Below are 18,975 nucleotides of genomic sequence, written 5' to 3'. Positions count from 1 at the left end.
TCAGTTTGCTATACCAAACATAGCCTTTATGTCTGCTGGGAGTTAGCACAACAGCTAACATTGTTTACAGCATTTTAATTATACTGGGAAATATTCATTACAGCATTTGCTTCCTTCTTTGTTGTTCTCAGGTTTACTGAGCTTCTTATTCAAATACTATACTCAGTAATTGTGGAAAGCAACAAATCTTTACATTTCAAATATGCAATTCACACACTACAAATATAGGCTTCTGTGTAACAAATCTGTTCTTTGAAAAGCTATTGTATTTTAAAGTTTCCTAAAAGAAACACGGTCTGGAGTAAATTGATTATGCAAAACATTTGTTTGCGCACCACAATTGATTCAGATTTGCATCTCAAATACTGAAATTCCACAAGAGGGCAGCATTTTTAAATTATATTTCTTAATCTAAAACAATCCCTATATTTAAGACACTGAATGAGGATTTCCTTAGGAAAAACAGTTTGGCTGCTAGCTTCGCTAACAACATTCAAAAGGCAATAAGAGTGAATATATGTTTTGCTTTTCTTTGTCAATTGTGTGAATCAATAAAAAGTGTTAATCAGAAAAGGCAGTAAGAGACAATGTAAATTCCTGACTTATTTTTGGTCTTTGTACAGACAGATAAGATGTCAGGGTTTTGTTTCCTTGTATAAGAATAGATCAATCTTTGAACAATAAGCATAAAAAAAAAATTTAAAAAAAAAACTCAAAGGAGAGACATGAGTACACATAATAAGCCCTTCTTTGGGCTTAAAAAAAAAAAAACACAAAAATTAAATGACAACTGAATTTCCAGAAATGCCAGAAACAGTTTTCCACTTCAAAAAAATCCACAAAGTGGCCTTTTAAAAAAAAAAAAAAAAAAAAAAAAAAGGAAACCAGCTCATTGCTCATCTGAATTTCACTGTTCTCTCAAATGCTGCTGAACATCTTGGTAACAACACAGTCCATTAGTCCATAAACTTGCGGTTTTGGTTAACACCAAACAGAGCCACTCTGATCTCAGGCATCATCTGTAAAAGGAGAAGGACAAAGAATACTTCAATACAACAAAGCTTCATTATACACGGCCTGGCCAAAAAAAAGAATCACAAACTCTAATATTTAGTTGGACCGCCTTTAGCTTTGATTACGGCGCGCATTCGTCGTGGCATCGTTTGGACAACTTTATGCAACGTCACAACATTTATTTCCATCCAGAGTTGCATTAATTTTTTGCCGAGATCTTGTATTGACGACGGGAGAGTCGAACCACTCCGTAAAGTGTTCCCCTGCACATCCCAAATACTTTTGATAGGGTTAAGGTCAGGACTCTGTGGTGGCCAGTTCATGTGTGAAAATGATTCCTCATGCTCCCTGAACCATTCTTCCATAATTTGAGCCCAATGAATTTTGGCATTGTCGTCCTGGGATATGCCCGTGCCGTCAGGGAAGAAAAAAATCCATTGATGGGATAACCTGGTCATTCAGTACATTCAGGTGGTCAGCTGACTTCATTTTATTGCTGCATAACGTTGCTCAGCCTACCTGACCAATTGAAGCAACCCCAGATCATAACACTGCCTCCAGATGCTTGTACAGAGGGCACTGTGCATGATGGGTGCATTGCTTCATGCGCTTCCCTTCTTACCCTGATGTGTCCATCACTTTGGAATAGAGTAAATCTGGACTCATCAGACCACATGTCTTTTTTCCATCACTCCATAGTTCAATCTTTATGCTCCCTAGCAAATTGAAGTCATTTTTTCCGATTAGCCTCACTAACAAGTGGCTTTCTTGTGGCCACACAGCTGTTTAGTCCCAATCCTGGAAGTTCTCGTCACATTGTGTGTGTGGAAATGCTCTTACTTTCACTATTAAACATAGCCTGATTTCTACTGTCGATTTTTTACAATGCGACTTTAAGCATTTTAGTGATCTCCGATCACGATTATTCAAGATTTTTTTCTGACCACATTTCTTCTGCGAAGCTGATAGTTCACCACTAGCCTTTCAGGTTTTAATAATGTGTTGGACAGTTCTTAAAGGAGTAATATGTAACACTGACATCAAGCGTTTAAAATAGGTAATACAGTCCAAATTCAAAATATTGGAGAGAGTTGTCTCCCCCGCCCCCTCCTCCCCAGACTCTAAGCTCATGCGTGTTGCCAGGTTGAGGACACGCAACAGGAACGAGCAAACTGACAATGGCAAGCGACAAGCCTTACACTGTAAGATGATCAGCTAATGTATACGTTTGCAATGTTTTTATTGTTTGTAAATTATAAACCAGCTTATGTGGACTTTTTATAACTCTGTCTATGTTAGCTAGATGTATTGCTGGATTCCATGACTGCAGCACACTGTGTTTGCCCACTAACTTGGTTCAAATCTGGCAACCCGGGGTGTCGAAATACTATTGGGAAATAGGCAGTGGGCGGGAACACACAGGCCAAAACACAAACAGAAATTCCAGCCCGGAACGGACATTTCAAAGTACAACATACTGGCTGTAGCATTGTTTTCGGAGAAGCCAGTATTTCAACTTAGTATGTTTCCTAAATCTCTGATAACATATTATGATAATTTTATGCTTTAGTACAGTAAATATTACATATTGCACCTTTAACCCAATACCAGTGATTTCAGTTGTTTTCTTTGCTTGATGCAGGCCAATAATATGCCCCTTCTGAAACACAATAACATCTTTTCCATGACCACGGGATACGTCTACGACATGGTTGTTTAAGAAATGAGAAGCTACACACTGCATCAGTTAGGGTTAAAAGAATTGTTGCCAGCTGAAACTTATTAATCACTGCAATAATGATCCAATCATAGGCTCTTAAGTATCTGCTTATTTCTATTCATACGACCACTTATATATGGTGTAGTATACCTATCCTGAAAGAGCAAAGAGGAAAGCAAGAGGTGAGTTGCATTTATAATACTAGCATTCACATTTCTCCCATGTTGTTCAGTTATATACCAGTTCTTTCCCTCTCACTGGGTTTCATTCACTAACTTTTATTCACTAAAACTGAACATTTTCACACAGGAATTGTGATTCATCAAAAAAAAAATTCATTCTTAATATTGTATACATATTTTGTTCACCTGTTGTGAATCCTGCAGACATTTTGCATAAGAATCTTTTCTGCACACATAAGTGAGTACATAGTCTATTAGTGAATTGGACCCACTATCCTACCTGATGTGCCATAAGGTCTAGTCTACTTTCCAGTGTGTTGGACACCTTGATTTTGCCATCAGCATTATAGACCTCAACACCTCCAGAACTGAGGATGCCAAACACAAACAATCAATGCATTAAATAGATTATATATGCAATATTTCTAATCAAATATAATATTGAAGTGATCTTACATATCAGGGGACAGGTAGTTTTTTTCATCAATGCGCACTTCAATATTACACTTTACAGCCTCTTTATAAATGGGGATGTTTTTCTGGACAGCAGCCTAGAATGAGAAAGCGTAGCATGAGTGCAGAAAATTCTGGTATATCAACATTTCTGAAAATATAAACAGTGTATAGCTGATATATAAACATTGCAGAGTATGATGCAAACTGATTAGAGAAGCAAAACTCACCTGCACCATTGCTACATCTTCCTTTCTGCAGCGTATTGTGACTTTGGGCTCCAGCAATTGATAAAATCCCTGTTGAGTGAAAGATGTTTAAAATAATTTAATTGTGAGTATCCACTTCAAAAATCTGTGTGATTGCAAATCTCATGGTTCTGACCTGTAAAATCAGGCCTTCCAGCAGTGTTGGGTATTGATTTGAGTCTTTAGCAATGTTGCTCAACCGTTTTCTTGCATCGTTTAGGAGATCCTGCACAAGGAGCACATGAGATACATTAAAAAGAGCTTACATGTAGTTCATTTGAGGATGGAGTGCAATTCTAAATTTTGTATGAAAGCCTTCAGTGTCTAAATCTAGTACATTAACCATAGAAATCCTCGAATTACATCATCATACCATAATCATGTCATCACGGGCTTTGAGGACCTTCAGTCGTGCCTGGTTCATCAAATTAGACATTTGGCTGTGGATTGAATGGAAACACCATTGAATACTATGATTAAGGAATCAGGGTACTTATTTAGAGAAAGCCAAAAAGTAAGACTCACATTTTCTTTTGTTGTTCAATCTGTTTCTCTTTCTTCTCATAGTATTCCATTATTTTCAACCTTTGAGTCTGTACCAGTCGGCCCTTTTCAATATTAAACTCTTCTTCTGCCTGCAAGACACAATACACATGATTTAATTCAAGTCCATGCTTAAGACAAAGTTCCTAATACAGTAGATGATATTAACTTCCCACGCAGGGATCGCAGAAGGCCTCACAATCAGTTTTGTTTACAATGACTGCATGTTATTACCATACAATTCTTATTTAATCGTGACAAACTATACATCATTTGAAAATCTAATACTACCACTTTGATATTTACCCATAGTTTGTTTGTTGTGTTTATTTGGAGTAACACAGCAACCTCACAACTAACCAGAACCACAAAGATTAAAAATTAAAACGTTTGTAAAATTATTAAAAATACTGCAACATAAAGGTTCTACTGAATACGGTCATGACACCATACAAATTGGTAGTGACAGTGAGGAGAAATGTGATGAAAATGAAGAGGTGAAGAAGCTGTACCACGGTGTAGCTAGTAGGCTAATCGGCTAGCGGTATGCAAAGCTAAGGCTAACCAGTTAGCTTGTGAGCTAACTGAAGAAAACAGAACAGATTAATGTTTAATTTCACCATTTATATCTGCAGTGTAATAATATGAAACGTGACATACAATTTAAAAGTTATTCTTTGTCATATTTACATAATTAAGACAACATGAATCATACAGCTATTGCATAGGATTTTAAAAGTTCTTTCAGCCATAGTATGTATGCATGGACGGACAGACAGTCAGACAGATAGATACATTTGAAGTCAGAAGTTTACATACACTTAAGTTGAAGTCATTAAAACAAATTTTTTAACCACTCCACAGATTTCATATTAGCAAACTATAGTTTTGGCAAGTCGTTTAGGACATCTACTTTGTTCATGACACGAGTCACTTTCCAACAACTGTTTACAGACAGATTGTTTCACTTTTAATTGACTATATCACAATTCCAGTGGGTCAGTTAACTGTGCCTTTAAGCAGCTTTGAAAATTCCAGAAAATGATGTCAAACGTTTAGGCAATTAGCCATTTAGCTTCTGATAGGCTTATTGGCTAATTGGAGTCAATTGGAGGTGTACCTATGGATGTATTTTAAGGCCTACCTTCAAACTCAGTGCCTCTTTGCTTGACATCATGGGAAAATCAAAAGAAATCAGCCAAAATCTCAGAAAAAAAAATTGTGGACCCCCACAAGTCTGGTTTATCCTTGGGAGCAATTTCCACATGCCTGAAAGTACCATGTTCATCTTTACAAACAATAGTAGGCCAGTATAAACACCATGGGACCACGCAGCCATCATACCGCTCAGGAAGGAGACGCATTCTGTCTCCTAGAGATGAACGTAGTTTGGTGCGAAAAGTGCAAATCAATCCCAGAACAACAGCAAAGGACCTTGTGAAGATGCTGTAGGAAACAGGTAGACAAGTATCTATATCCACAGTAAAACGAGTCCTATCGACATAACCTGAAAGGCTGCTCAGCAAGGAAGAAGCCATTGCTCAAAAACTGCCATAAAAAAGCCAGACTACAGTTTGCATGTGCACATGGGGACAAAGATCTTACTTTTTGGAGACATGTCCTCTGGTCTAATGAAACAAAAATTTAACTGTTTGGCCATAATGACCATCGTTATGTTTGGAGGAAAAAGGGTGAGGCTCGCAAGCCAAAGAACACTATCCCAACTGTGAAGCATGGGGGTGGCAGCATCATGTTGTGCTTTGCTGCAGGAGGGACCGGTGCACTTCACAAAATAGATGGCATCATGAGGAAGGAAAATTATGTGGATAGATTGAAGCAAAATCTCAAGACATCAGCCAGGAAGTTAAAGCTTGGTTGCAAATTGGTCTTCCAAATGGACAATGACCCCAAGCATAACTCCAAATTTGTGGCAAAATGGTTTAAGGACAACAAAGTCAAGGTATTGGAGTGGCCATCACAAAGCCCTGACCTCAATCTGATAGAAAATTTGTGGGCAGAACTGAAAAAGTGTGTGCGAGCAAGGAGTCCTACAAACCTGACAGTGTTACACCGGTTCTGTCTGGAGGAATGGGCCAAAATTCCAGCAATTTACTGTAAGAAGCTTGTGGAAGGCTACCTAAAATGTTTGACCCAAGTTAAAGGCAATGCCACCAAATACTAACAAAGTGTGTAATCTTCTGACCCACTGGGAATGTGATGAAAGAAATAAAAGCTGAAATAAATCATCCTCTCAACTATTATTCTGACATTTCACATTCTTAAAATAGTGATCCTAACTGACCTAAGACAGGGAATGTTTTCTACGATTAAATGTCAGGAACTGTGAAAAACTGAGTTTAAATGTATTTGGCTAAGGTGTATGTAAACTTCTGACTTCAACTGTGTGTGTATATATATATATATATATATATGTATATTAAATATTGGCTGATTAATCAGTTCCCATCTAAATCAGTAAAGTCTTTAATTTGGCATCTAAAAACAGCCATTTGGCTCCTAAATTTTTCAATGACTCCATGGACAGACTATTTAGCCCAAGACAGAGTACTGGTATTAAAATGAATGGGAGAAATTGGAACACCTAATATGGCAGATGTAGAAAAGGAAAACCCACCTTACAGGTAAAAGAGCCAATCACCTTTTTGACACAGACATCGTCTGTTAGTCAACTCGAGAACATGTATGCGCATTAGCTGGACCAGCCTGAAAAATAGCGTTTTTAGCGCAATCTGAGCTAAAGAAGCAGAATTTATGATTCTATTGTTGTCAGATTTAACTGCTGATTTGAAATTGTTCTTTGATCGTAATCTTAACCAACCGTTTGAGATTTCTGTCTGTCCCTATTCAAGTAGATAGGAGCTGTACTTTTATGCCGCTTGTATCCATAGAAAAATAGCTTCCCGGGAGTGTTCCAAGGATGAGCACCGCGTAAACTGACTTGCATTGAAAGGGACTTTGGAATAAGATCATGCCCACATCAGTGCCCATGTGAAAGGCACTTCCGCATACCAAACCATATTAGGGTATTAGCCTTATAAACACTCTATAAAGCATAAAACTAATAGTTTGACATGTTGTAAATAAATAGACGACTACAAAAATGTATGGTTTGTAAATAATTTCCATTCGTTCTCTGGTATTTGTATATGTTTATTGTCTACATAATGGAACTGAATCAGCTGATGCTGAACATCTGCCATCTGCTGCATATTGTACTAATAATCTGCTCTCTGCCTCATTCCATGAATGGAATCCACATGAGATATGTAAAAGACATTGTTATAACAACTCGATTATGACTGGAAGTCAAATAAATGCACTAGATAATGTGTAAGTTGTCATGTTTACCATTCTGCATTAATTGAGCTAATGTTAATGGTATCCACGGCCATATCACATGACATGGTCTTGGAAAATGTTTAAAAAAAACTCAGAGTTTTAAAGTTATCATCCCCAAATTTTAAAAAGGATATTATGAGACTTCTGGCTTTAGCTCCATTGTGTTTATATGGATCTACCGGGTCAGTCTCATATATTATTTCATAAAAATATGTTATGCAACAAAAATGGTTGACCACTTTACAATAAATTTGAGCTTTTCTATCTTAATGACTTTTATTAGTTCTGACTTTTGGACAACAAACTTCGAAGTTACTTCTTTCAAAAGAGACCACAAAAATGCCTGTAATACAATGGAGTGATGAACTACAGCCATTTTATTTTGAGTATGTCTGTTTTAGGATTGTGCTCAAAACAAGGGGGCCTAGAAAAATCCAGGCCAGATGCATGACAGCATGATCATTTGCCTTCAGCATAAGCTAAACATTGCATTCATAAATTACCTTTGCATCAATTTCCTCTGCCTTCTCACTGGCCTCCTGCTCAATAAAGGCCATCATGTGTTTGATCTGGAGAGAGACATAGAACATTATTACTGGAATACTTGCTTGCTAATTTAATAATAATAAAAATGTAATCTGTGCAGAATAAACTGTTTACTACTTATTTTTCAAACTATTTTTAATTAATCCACAGTTATTGTTTCAAACTGTAGTATGCTACATTGTGGTCATATGACCTTGTCAGTGCTGCCCAGTTAACAACATGGAAATTAAAAGTTATTTAGCATTTTTTATTCAGTTTTGTGTATAAAAAAATAAATAAAAAATCTTATCTTTTGGCAGACAGGTCAAATGAGTAAAAAAGGAGATAATTAAAATAATCATGGCAGCTATTATTTCACAGCTTATTTATCACACTTGAAATGAAAGGTTAAGCACAATGCATTGTGCAATACAATATTGTGCTCTGTTATACACTACACATTTTGACAAATTAAGTAGGTCATTTATTTAAATTAAAAATGCAAGCGCTCCAAACCACATTAACCCTTATTTATGTCAAGAAATAACTGAGAGACAGGGCTAAAAACTGATAGGGAAACAAGAGTACAACTGTTGCATAAGTGATATTGGAAAGTCCAACATAAAGACTATAATTTCCTCTTTTGACTTCTCCTGAGTTTATCTTGTGATTCACAGCAATAACATTCTCAGAATATAACTTTAAATGTAGAGTTTAAGAACTGAAATTGTCCTTCCCAAAAGACATAATTTAACTAGATGTCCAGCCAGTTATTAAAGTTTTCACCAAAATATTCAATCATTATAAATTATTTAATCCATTTACAAATAAAAAGGAGTTTCACAGAACACAAGAGCAATCAAAATACCTTTAAAATATTTACAGCAGACATTTCTTTCATTATATCCAGTTAAATATAACAGTTAGTTAAAAAAGATAACTTCTAAAGTTAGTTGTTAAACTTATAAACGGTTTGCTTACCTGTTTCTTCACGTCGGCATCGCTGAGCGCCATGGTTGATGTTTTTAAGGCACTGGCTCTAATTTGAAGAGGAATTTACAGGAGGAAAGTGTATAGATTAACTATGGATCGTGTTCAAACAAAACTAGACTCAACTAATAACTTTAGCAATAATAGTGGGACTTGCAGCACTACATTAAAGTTCCGTAAAACATCAGCTGACAGGGATGAAAGCGTCACGTGAATTGACGCAGTTCCGGTTTTAAACCCCTCCCACTCTGCTGACTTATCGCTATCAGTTAAAGGGACAGTTCACCCCAAAAATTAAAATTCTCTCAAAATTTATTCTTATGCCATCTCAAATGTGTTTGACTTTCTTTCTTCAGTAAGAAAAGAGTCCAGTGGTAAAATCCATGTATTTTGGCGGCACAAGGGGTACCTACACAATATTAGGCAGGTGGTTTTAATGTTGTGGCTTATCGGTGTATATATAGTTTTTTTTTCCTTGGATATTTTTCTGACAAGTATATATATATATATATATATATAAACTTGTCAGAAAAATATCCAAGGAAAAAAAATTAAAGGGATAGTTCATCCCAAAAAAAAGAAAATTCTCTGATAATTTACTCACCTTCATGCCATGTGAGCTGTTTTGAAGAGTTGTAGAAAAAGATCCAGGCTCAGCACGTCCTTAGAATGGGAGATGATGGTGATTAGATATTTTAGGTCCAAAAAGCACAGATCGTCACCACAAGAGTAATCCATCCTGTCTCCAGCGGTGACATTAATGTCTTCTATAGCGAATCGATCACTTTGTGTGCGAAAAAGAACGATATTTAAGCACTTTTTAACTATAAAAGATCGCTTACAGTCAGGCATTGGCCGAATTTACCCGAGTGCTCCCGAGGTGTTAGCGCGATGGCATGTACATCTTAAAAAGTGTTTTCCAGAAGAAAGAAACTCATACACATCTCAGACAGAGTATGTGAGCAGAGCGGAGTGGGAGCGGAGCAGGAGTGGAGCGGCATGATTTTGCCTGGAGAGAGGAGCGGGTTTTTAAAAAACTGGAGCGTCATTATTTTCTCTGGCTCCAAGAGCGCTCCACTAATGCTCCATCACGGGCAAAACACCTGTTAACGGACCTTAATGCAATAATTCACCAGGTGTTAAGCAGTGTTAAACACTATTGGCATGAAGGAAAGATGGAATTTCTGATATAACCAAAAAGAATGTGGTAAAAAAAAAAAAAAAAATACTAATTTAAAATCTTGGTAATGTTCGACCTCCAGTGCAAAGGTTACTTTCGCTTTCTGTTACTTTCACGCTCCCTATTATTGAGTTAAGCTTGCGGTAAAGCTTGACTTAACTACATGCTCCTGTCTCATCTCTTTATTCTTATGTCATCTGGCATATAGTGAAAATTAATGATGGGATGGCGAGGGAGAACACGAGTGGGGAAATCGTAAAAGACGTGTCCAAAAAACACGATGATAATTCAGTTCACATGTGCAGAGAAAATCTAAAGGTCAGTAATACATATATCCCCTATTAAATATTTTGAATAATCATATCATCATTATAATCGAATGCATCTCAAACTTAACTGTTGGCTATTATGTCCCGCATTAAATAGAATTTAACTTTTAACGACGTAAAACACCAACTGAACTAATCAACATGTTAATATTGCGTAGTTTGATTTTAATCGATTGCCATCTAAATTTATTTTAGTACCGTAGGCTAATTTATGCGTTATACATTTGCAGATGAAGAAAATGCTCAGCAAATGCGAATAGAGGTAGTTTTAAAATCGTAAAAAATTCAAACGCTAGTATTTCTAAAAGTGAACTCTGCATAAGACATATAATTATGATAGTCTTATCTAGATTTGATTAAAAAAAAAAAAAAAGTGTAGAACAACATGTGTTTCTCACTTGTCAACTGAAGATTTCCATCAGGTCTGGACCCCATATCTTGATTGTATTGATGTTTCTTTAAGTAATATTTTGAGGTTTGGTATATTACAACGCTCCTGATTCCTTTTTATGTTATTTTATTTATTCATTTATTTATTTTGCACTGTAATTGCCGGGCTTTCTTAGGTTGTAAATGGTTGAAATGTTGATAAAAAGATGCAATAATAAAAAATAATAAAAAGTGTAGAACATTCTGAGAATGTATTTTTTTCGTTCACAGAATTATAGGGCAAGGTTAATTAAAAGAAGTGCAATAATAGAAAATAATAGGCAATAATACATAGGCCTATGTATTTTTATTTATTTATTTATTTATTTATTTTTGTGGTAATTTATTAATTTGATTAATTTAATGTTTTGTTTTTGTTCTGGAAATGTATTAATTGTTTTCGTTTGGTAATTTATAATTAATGTTTTTGTTTTTTTTTTTTTTTTTTTTTTTGTATCTAGCAATTTATTTAATTGATCAAACCCAGAGAATGCTGCCCATATGTTTCAAAAGTAAGCTATAAAAATTATTTAATTTAGTCTTTGGCTAATGTTAGTGTTCTAATAAAGCACGTTGTAGCTTTTCTTCTAGTATTGTGTATTTATTTTTCATTTAATACACCTTCTGCATGGAAGGTTGTGATATTACAAAGCATGCTGAAATAACTTTACAGTGGAGAGGCGCTAATTTTGTCAAGGAGCAAACACGGAACAGGGTTTCTCTAGGAGCGCGGGAGCGAGCGACCGGAGACAACCCGGAGTGGAGCTGGAGCAGAGTGATTAAAGAATGCTTTGAGCGGGGAGGGGAAATTGTTGCCGCTCCACTCCACTCACATACTCTGATCTCAGATGGCATGAGGGTGAGTAAGTTATCAGAGAATTTTCATTTTTGGGTGAACTATCCCTTAAAGGGGTCCGTGAGGACCAGTAAAGGTATTGCAGGTGGCTCACACCATGCAGAGAAGGTACAGTACATAAAATATATAAAATTTTCGTAAACAATTAGGACATTTCTAACGATTTAAATGCACATTAACTAATGATCTGAAAAGCAGTATATTTTTTGCTAATGTTTGAAAGTTGTTATACAGCCTTACCAAGACTCCCTGGGTCTGTAAAGGTAAAAAAAAAAAAAAAAAAAAAAAAAATTAGCTATTATAGGTGTAAACATTGTTTTAAACGTAAGAAGACAGCTTGTTATCCTGTTTCACATGTACAGTACCTGTCGTACCAATTTGACTGATAACCATGTAACCAAATATTGGGGGGGACAAAATGCAAATGCTTTAGAATCTCTCATTGAAAAACCCCAAAACCTGTTGTGTATATTGGGGGCACATTATATAGGACTGATAGTTACTCTTTTTCACTCTTAAAATGAACACCGTGGACCCCTAATAATCTGTGTATTGTCTTTCATGTGAAGTTTCTCATAAACATGCAGAAGTATCACATGAGTGAAAGCCTTTCCGCTGTTTTTTTAAGCTTATTTTAAGAATCACTGAGAAACATGTCACAATACGCACCTGGAACAGATACACATTCAGAGGTTGTTGCATCACGGTGAGTCATGTTAAATTATATCAACCCTGATTATGTGATTGATACACCTGGGAACTCAACATGTGTCTCTGTGTGTATAAGAGCTGCTCAACTGTCCAAGAGAACTACAGTAGATTTTGTTTCCAGAACTGAAGAACATGAGGCTCTATCTAGCTGTATTTGTACTCTTTGCCACAGTTCACTGTGAGAAGCTCTTTGAAGGGTAAGTTTAGACATAACTTTCTTTCATGTAATTAAGATTTAAAGTCCCAATATGTCACCATATGTCACCAATACCTTTCATTTTAAAAATCATTATTGTTAACATTATATATTTTATAATTTTTTTATATGACATTATTTTTAAAATTATGTCAGCTCATGCTAACACAAGGCTTTCTTTCTGCTTTCTTTCTTGATAGAGACCAAGTTCTCAGAATCCATGCAGAATCTGAGGACCACCTTGAGGCTTTGAAGGAGTTGGAAGGAGACATTTACTGGGGGGTACGATAGTCTGTACTGTACCTCTTAAATTCTTGTGGCACATCGGTTACCAAGGATGTACCCACATATTCAGGCTTGGGGGGAACAAATGTAATAATTTAAAGGGTTAGATCGGCCAAAAAAGAAATTTCTGTTGTAATTTACTCAAGAATTAACCTATGAAAACTCATTTGGGTCAACCACTAATCTTAATATTGGGAGGACGTTTATTACACTAGTTTTTATTATAGACCAAACACGGATAGTTTGTTGACATATATATATGTGTGTGTGTGTGTGTGTGTGTGTGTGTGTGTGTGTATAATGTTATCCTATAGCTGGATTTCTGGACCCATGCTGTCTCCACTAAACTGCCTGTTGACATTCGCGTGCCTCATGCCAGTCTGTATGCTGTCAAGGACTTCTTCAGGGCAAACAACGTCCCTTTCACTGTCATGATCAACAATGTGCAGGTGAGAGCCATGTAGCCACATTGAAAGCAAACTGTAAATACAGATTAAAACACACTCTGAAATTATTTAATATTTAAAAATTATATAATTTTTAACATCAGTTGAATGAAGGTGATGAAACTAGAAAAATATAAAAATAAAGGAGTTCAAAACTTTATTTAGGCTCAGAATGCATTTATTTTCACAATTTTCACAAAACAACAACATCTTTGGTATAACTCTGTTAAAGGGATAGTCCACCCAAAAATGAATGAAATTCTCTTATCATTTACTCACCTTTATGCTTTATGTTTATGACTTTCTTTCTTCTGCAGAACACAAACAAAGATTTTAGAAGAATGTTTCAGCTCTGTTGGTCCTTTCAATGCAAGTGAATGGTGACCAGAAATATGAAGGTCCAAAAAGCAGCATAAAAGTAATTCATAAGACTCCAGTGGTTAATTCCATATCTTTAAAAGCGATATGATAGGTGTGGGTAAGAAAGAGATCAATATTTAAGTCAGTTTTTACTATAAATCTCCATGTGACGAGGAGGAGGGCGTGGCCAGGCCGTGATGGTTCACGGCCGGCGATGAATGACCAGATCAATGGGAGAGCAAGATAAAAGGGAGCCGGAGGCGCCAGTTCGAGAGAGAGAGAGAGACCCACAGTTCGCACTGTAACAGTTCAAGGATGGGCAAAGAGGAGGCGGGAACCGGCTGAACAGTAAACATAAAGTTTTAATGTCAAACTTAACTTAAAACAAACATAAACAAACACAGACACACATGCAATGCGACCGCGTGTGTCTCTCTCTCTCTCCCTCAAACTGGTGCCTCTGGCTCCCCTTTATCTCGCTCTCCCGCTGATCAGCTGATATAGTGCTCCTCGTCACTAAACAGGCGCCACGTGACTTTCAAATGTGAAAGTGAAAGTGGAGATTTTTTTTTTTATAAAAGTGACTTAAATATTGATTTGTTTCTTACCTACACCTATCATATCGCTTTTAAAAACATGGATTTAACCACAAGAGTCTTATGGATTACTTCTATGCTGCTTTTATCTGCTTTTTGAAGCTTCAGATTTCTGGCCTCCATTCACTTGCATTGAAACGACCAACAGAGCTGAGACATTTCTTCTAAAAATCTTCATTTGTGTTCAGCCGAAGAAAGAAAGTCATACAAATCTGGGATGGCATGAGGGTGAGTAAATGATGAGAGAATTTTCATATTAGGGTGAACTATCCCTTTAAAATGACCTGGAACCAGTCTCATGGTGTTAACTTTTTTCCAAGATGGCTGGTCGATTTTAAAGGTTTTTTGTCGCTTTTCAGCTGGTCAGACTGGAAGACCAGCTAGCTGACCAGCTTAACCACCTAAACAACAGCTTGACAGGCTGGGAGACCGGCTAAGACCAGCAAACCACCTTAGATTGGTTTATGCTATTTAATCAGCAAGGAGCAATTATAGCATAATGTAATGGTAATATGCAAAGTTTTTGTGTGTCTCAGGAACTTTTGCAAAAGGAGAAAGCAGAGATGGTGAGTAATGTAGCAATGGAACGTGATAACAAGAGCTTCAACTTTGGTGCTTATCACACCCTGGATGAAGTAAGTGCTTACTCTGTACATGCATTAGAGAGATACACACAAACTAATGCACAACCATATGCATGACATGATATCATATGTTTCCAAGATGAAAAAAAAAAAAAATCTGAATATTTAACTGCTTCAGATTTACAGTTTTATGGACACTCTTGTTGCAAGTCACCCTAACCTGGTCTCCAAAGTACAGATCGGTAACTCTTATGAGAACCGTCCCATGTATGCCCTGAAGGTAAAGTCTAATAGAACAGATCATATGATTATGAATGCAGATTACAAATTAAGATCTATCTGCTAGTGTCTGGTTCTCATCTATTTACATTGATTCTAGTTCAGCACTGGTGGTGTCAATCGACCAGCAGTCTGGGTTGATGCTGGAATACATGCCAGGGAGTGGGTTAGCCAGGCTTCTGCGGTGTGGATTGCCAACAAGGTGAGTGAGATGAATGGATAAAAGTCTACATGACATAAAAAAAAAAAAAAATCACAAAAAAAAAATCATTCTAACCTTCTGGAATTATATTTTTGTCTCTCTAGATTGCTATAGACTATGGTGTTGATGCTTCTGTGACCTCTCTCCTGGGTCAAATGGATATCTACTTGATGATTGTGACCAACCCTGATGGATATGTTTTCACTCACACCAGTGTAAGTGGCTCACTATTGAACGTAAATGGATAGTTCCACCAAAAATTTTAATTAGAATAATTTCAAATGGCATTTCTTTACGTCTTCAATTCAGAACCGTATGTGGCGTAAGACTCGCTCTGTGAACTCTGGCTCTTTCTGCCGTGGTGTTGACCCAAACAGGAACTGGGATGCTGGCTTTGGTGGTCTGTAGATATTGTCATTCTCTCTTGGCAATGCTATTCTCTTTTCTTATATGACAATGCACATTTTCTCCCAGGTCCTGGAGCCAGCAAGGACCCCTGCTCCGACTCTTACCATGGTCCTTATGCCAACTCTGAGATCGAAGTGAAAAATGTTGTGGAGCTCATCAAGAACCATGGCAACTTCAAATCCTTCATCTCTATCCACGCATACTCCCAACTCTTAATGTATCCCTATGGTTACACTTGCACAAACATTCCTGACCAGTCTGAGCTTGTAAGCCAATCCACATCCATACACCTCTAAAGCATTTCCATACTCAGTTTTGTCCTAAATAATCTTACAATCAGATTTAATTTGGTGTATTGTAGCATGCTGTGGGCACATCTGCAGTCAGAGCACTCAGCTCTCTGTATAACACCAGATACCAAGTTGGCAGCATCTGCAAGATTATCTGTAAGTAGATTGCAAAGACTAATTTGTGAAACAATTTAACTGTATTTGAACAGCTTGCACAGCTGATGTTTTCTCATTGAGTATGTTGGCCCATTTCATTTCAGACCAAGCAAGTGGTGGAAGCATTGACTGGTCCTACAACATCGGCATCAAATATTCTTTTGCTTTTGAGTTGCGTGATACTGGCCTCTATGGTTTCATTTTGCCTGCCAATCAGATCATTCCCACTGCAGAAGAGACCTGGCTCGCTCTCAAAAACATTATGGAATATGTTCGTGATCATCCTTATTGAAGAAATGTGCAAATGTTCTGTTTTGAAGCTTCAATAAAGGTCTCACTGTATTCATCTGTTTTATGTCTCTACAGTGGTATTGGTGGGGGGCGGATTTACATGTGTTTCACTTAACAAATAAAATATGTTTTATTAGGAGTTTGTTTTATTATGTCTTAATTGTGATTTTGTTTGTTAGAAATGTTCAAAATGCAATAAATGAGGAATGTTGAAGGTACTGGTGTAGTATACACAATTATTCATAGCACATTTTAACATATTTCAAAATGAATTAGGGAGAGATGTTCTCCGGGGCTATGCCCTTTTCTCTTCCAACCCTAGAAACACCCCTGTATCTGCATTTACATTTATTAATTTGGCAGATGCTTTTATCTAAAGCGACTTACAAAAGAGGAATAATACATCATAAGCGATTCATCTTAAGGAGACAGTAGTACGAAAAGTGCTGCATTACAAAATTTCAGTTGCATAAGAATAATAGTATCCAAGACAGATTAGAGTGCAACAAGAATATATACATTATATATATATATATATATATATATATATATATATATATATATATATATATATATATATATATATATATACACACACACACACACACCGATCAGCCACAACATTAAAACCACCCGCATCTCAGAATAGTATTCTGAGATGCTATTCTTCTCACCACAATTGTACAGAGCTGTTATCTGAGTTACCGTAGACTTTGTCAGTTTGAACCAGTCTCACCATTCTCTGTTGACCTCTCATCAACAAGGCGTTTCCATCCGCAGAACTGGATGTTTTTTATTTTGACACAATTCGGAGTAAATTCTAGAGACTGTTGTGTGGGAAACTCCCAGGAGATCAGCAGTTACAGAAATACTCAAACCAGTCCATCTGGCACCAGCAATTTTTTTTCCTTTTTTATAAGTGCATGGTCAAGTGATCATGGAAAAGATGTTTCTTTAGCCATTATTTGAACACAGAGAGTGAGTCTGCTTCACGGATGGAGTTGGGAAGGTCATTCCACCAATGAGGTACAGTGGTACAGCTCTGCAGAAATTATTTTAGGTATGCTGGAGCAGATCCACTGACTGTTCTGTATACCAGCATCAGAGCCTTGATTTTGATACGTGCATCAACCGGCAGCCAGTGAAGAGAGACAAGGAGTGGTGAAACATGCACTCTCTTTGGTTCGTTGAAGACCAGACGTGCTGCTGCATTCTGGATCATTTGCAGAGGCCTAAATGCACATGCAGGAAGGCCTGCAATGAGAGCATTACAGTAATCCAGTCTAGTTATGACAAGTGACTGAACAAGGAGTTGTGTGGCATGTTAAGAGAGGAAGGATCTTGTTTTCCTGTTGTTGTGAAGTATAAATCTACATGATCGTGCTGTCTTTGAGATGTGGTCAGTGAAATTGAGCTGGTTGTTGATGGTTACCCCTAGGTTTCTGACCGTTTTGGAAGGTGTTATTGTAGATGAGCCCAGCTGAACAGAGATGTTGTGCTCAACAGCAGGGTTAGCTGGAAAGACAAGGAGCTCTGTTTTCACTAGGCTGAGTTGCAGGTGATGATCCTTCATCCAGGCTGAGATGTCTGCGAAACAGACAGAGATTCGAGCCGTCACCATGGGGTCATTGCGCTGGAAAGACAAGTAGAGCTGTGTGTCATCGGTGTAGCAGTGGTAAGAGAACCCATGTGCATAAATGATGGGTCCCAGTGATGTTGTGTATATAGAGAAGAGAAATGGTCCGAGCACTGAGCCCTGAGGTACCCCAGTAACTGAAGTGATCTATTTCATGACATGTACTGTAATTATTGCAATAGTCCACATTCCATTTTAGCAATGTCCCATATTACAGTATTTTTGTTTATAAAAACATGGGAGATATGTACATGAACGTCTTTGTCCCCAACGTGTTAAAACAATTTTGCATAATTTATATTAATTTATAGCTATTACTGAAATTATAAATACAGTAAAATGTATTTATTATTTATAATATGCCATTATAAATTAGACCATTGTAATTTATAATAATTAGGAACTATTTTTGTCATCGTTTTAACACACTGGTGACATAGATATTCATACAGACTTTGGATTTTGTTTCTGCCAGAAAATAAAATATGAATAATATATATATATATATATATATATATATATATATATATATATATATATATTTTCTCCAGTGTGTCAAAAAAAAAAAAAAAAAAAAAAGGATGTGTATTATTAAATGTATAGTTATTATTATTACTGTAATTATTATTTTGGCTATTTATAGTTATTATTTAAATTATGCATGTAGTGAAACAACATAATTATAAATTAGGTAACTGTAACTGTT

At 36.6% G+C, this 18,975-nt stretch overlaps 2 protein-coding genes across 2 annotated transcripts; one reads left to right on the top strand and one right to left on the bottom strand.

Moving 5' to 3' along the window:
- On the bottom strand, window positions 1–9,249 carry atp6v1e1a (ATPase H+ transporting V1 subunit E1a). Its single transcript, XM_051689852.1, has 9 exons — window positions 9,027–9,249; window positions 8,024–8,089; window positions 4,143–4,252; window positions 3,991–4,057; window positions 3,754–3,843; window positions 3,600–3,668; window positions 3,373–3,467; window positions 3,197–3,284; window positions 1–1,019 (listed from the first exon to the last, which is right to left on the bottom strand). The coding sequence occupies exons 1-9, from the start codon at window positions 9,057–9,059 to the stop codon at window positions 957–959; spliced, it is 681 nt and encodes a 226-aa protein (XP_051545812.1). The 5' UTR covers window positions 9,060–9,249; the 3' UTR covers window positions 1–956.
- Window positions 9,250–12,597: 3,348 nt separating this feature from the next.
- cpa4 (carboxypeptidase A4) lies at window positions 12,598–16,684 on the top strand. The gene is made up of 11 exons (XM_051689850.1): window positions 12,598–12,737; window positions 12,937–13,018; window positions 13,336–13,470; window positions 14,960–15,058; window positions 15,186–15,287; window positions 15,387–15,488; window positions 15,593–15,703; window positions 15,798–15,888; window positions 15,963–16,162; window positions 16,258–16,342; window positions 16,447–16,684. Exons 1-11 carry the CDS (start codon window positions 12,673–12,675, stop codon window positions 16,632–16,634), a joined length of 1,260 nt encoding a protein of 419 aa, XP_051545810.1. The 5' UTR covers window positions 12,598–12,672; the 3' UTR covers window positions 16,635–16,684.
- Window positions 16,685–18,975: the final 2,291 nt, after the last annotated feature.

This window comes from Myxocyprinus asiaticus, chromosome 46, assembly GCF_019703515.2.
Source record: "Myxocyprinus asiaticus isolate MX2 ecotype Aquarium Trade chromosome 46, UBuf_Myxa_2, whole genome shotgun sequence".
Lineage (NCBI taxonomy): Eukaryota > Metazoa > Chordata > Actinopteri > Cypriniformes > Catostomidae > Myxocyprinus > Myxocyprinus asiaticus.
Note: the sequence above shows the minus strand (reverse complement) of the source record. Positions and strands in the feature narration are given on the sequence as shown.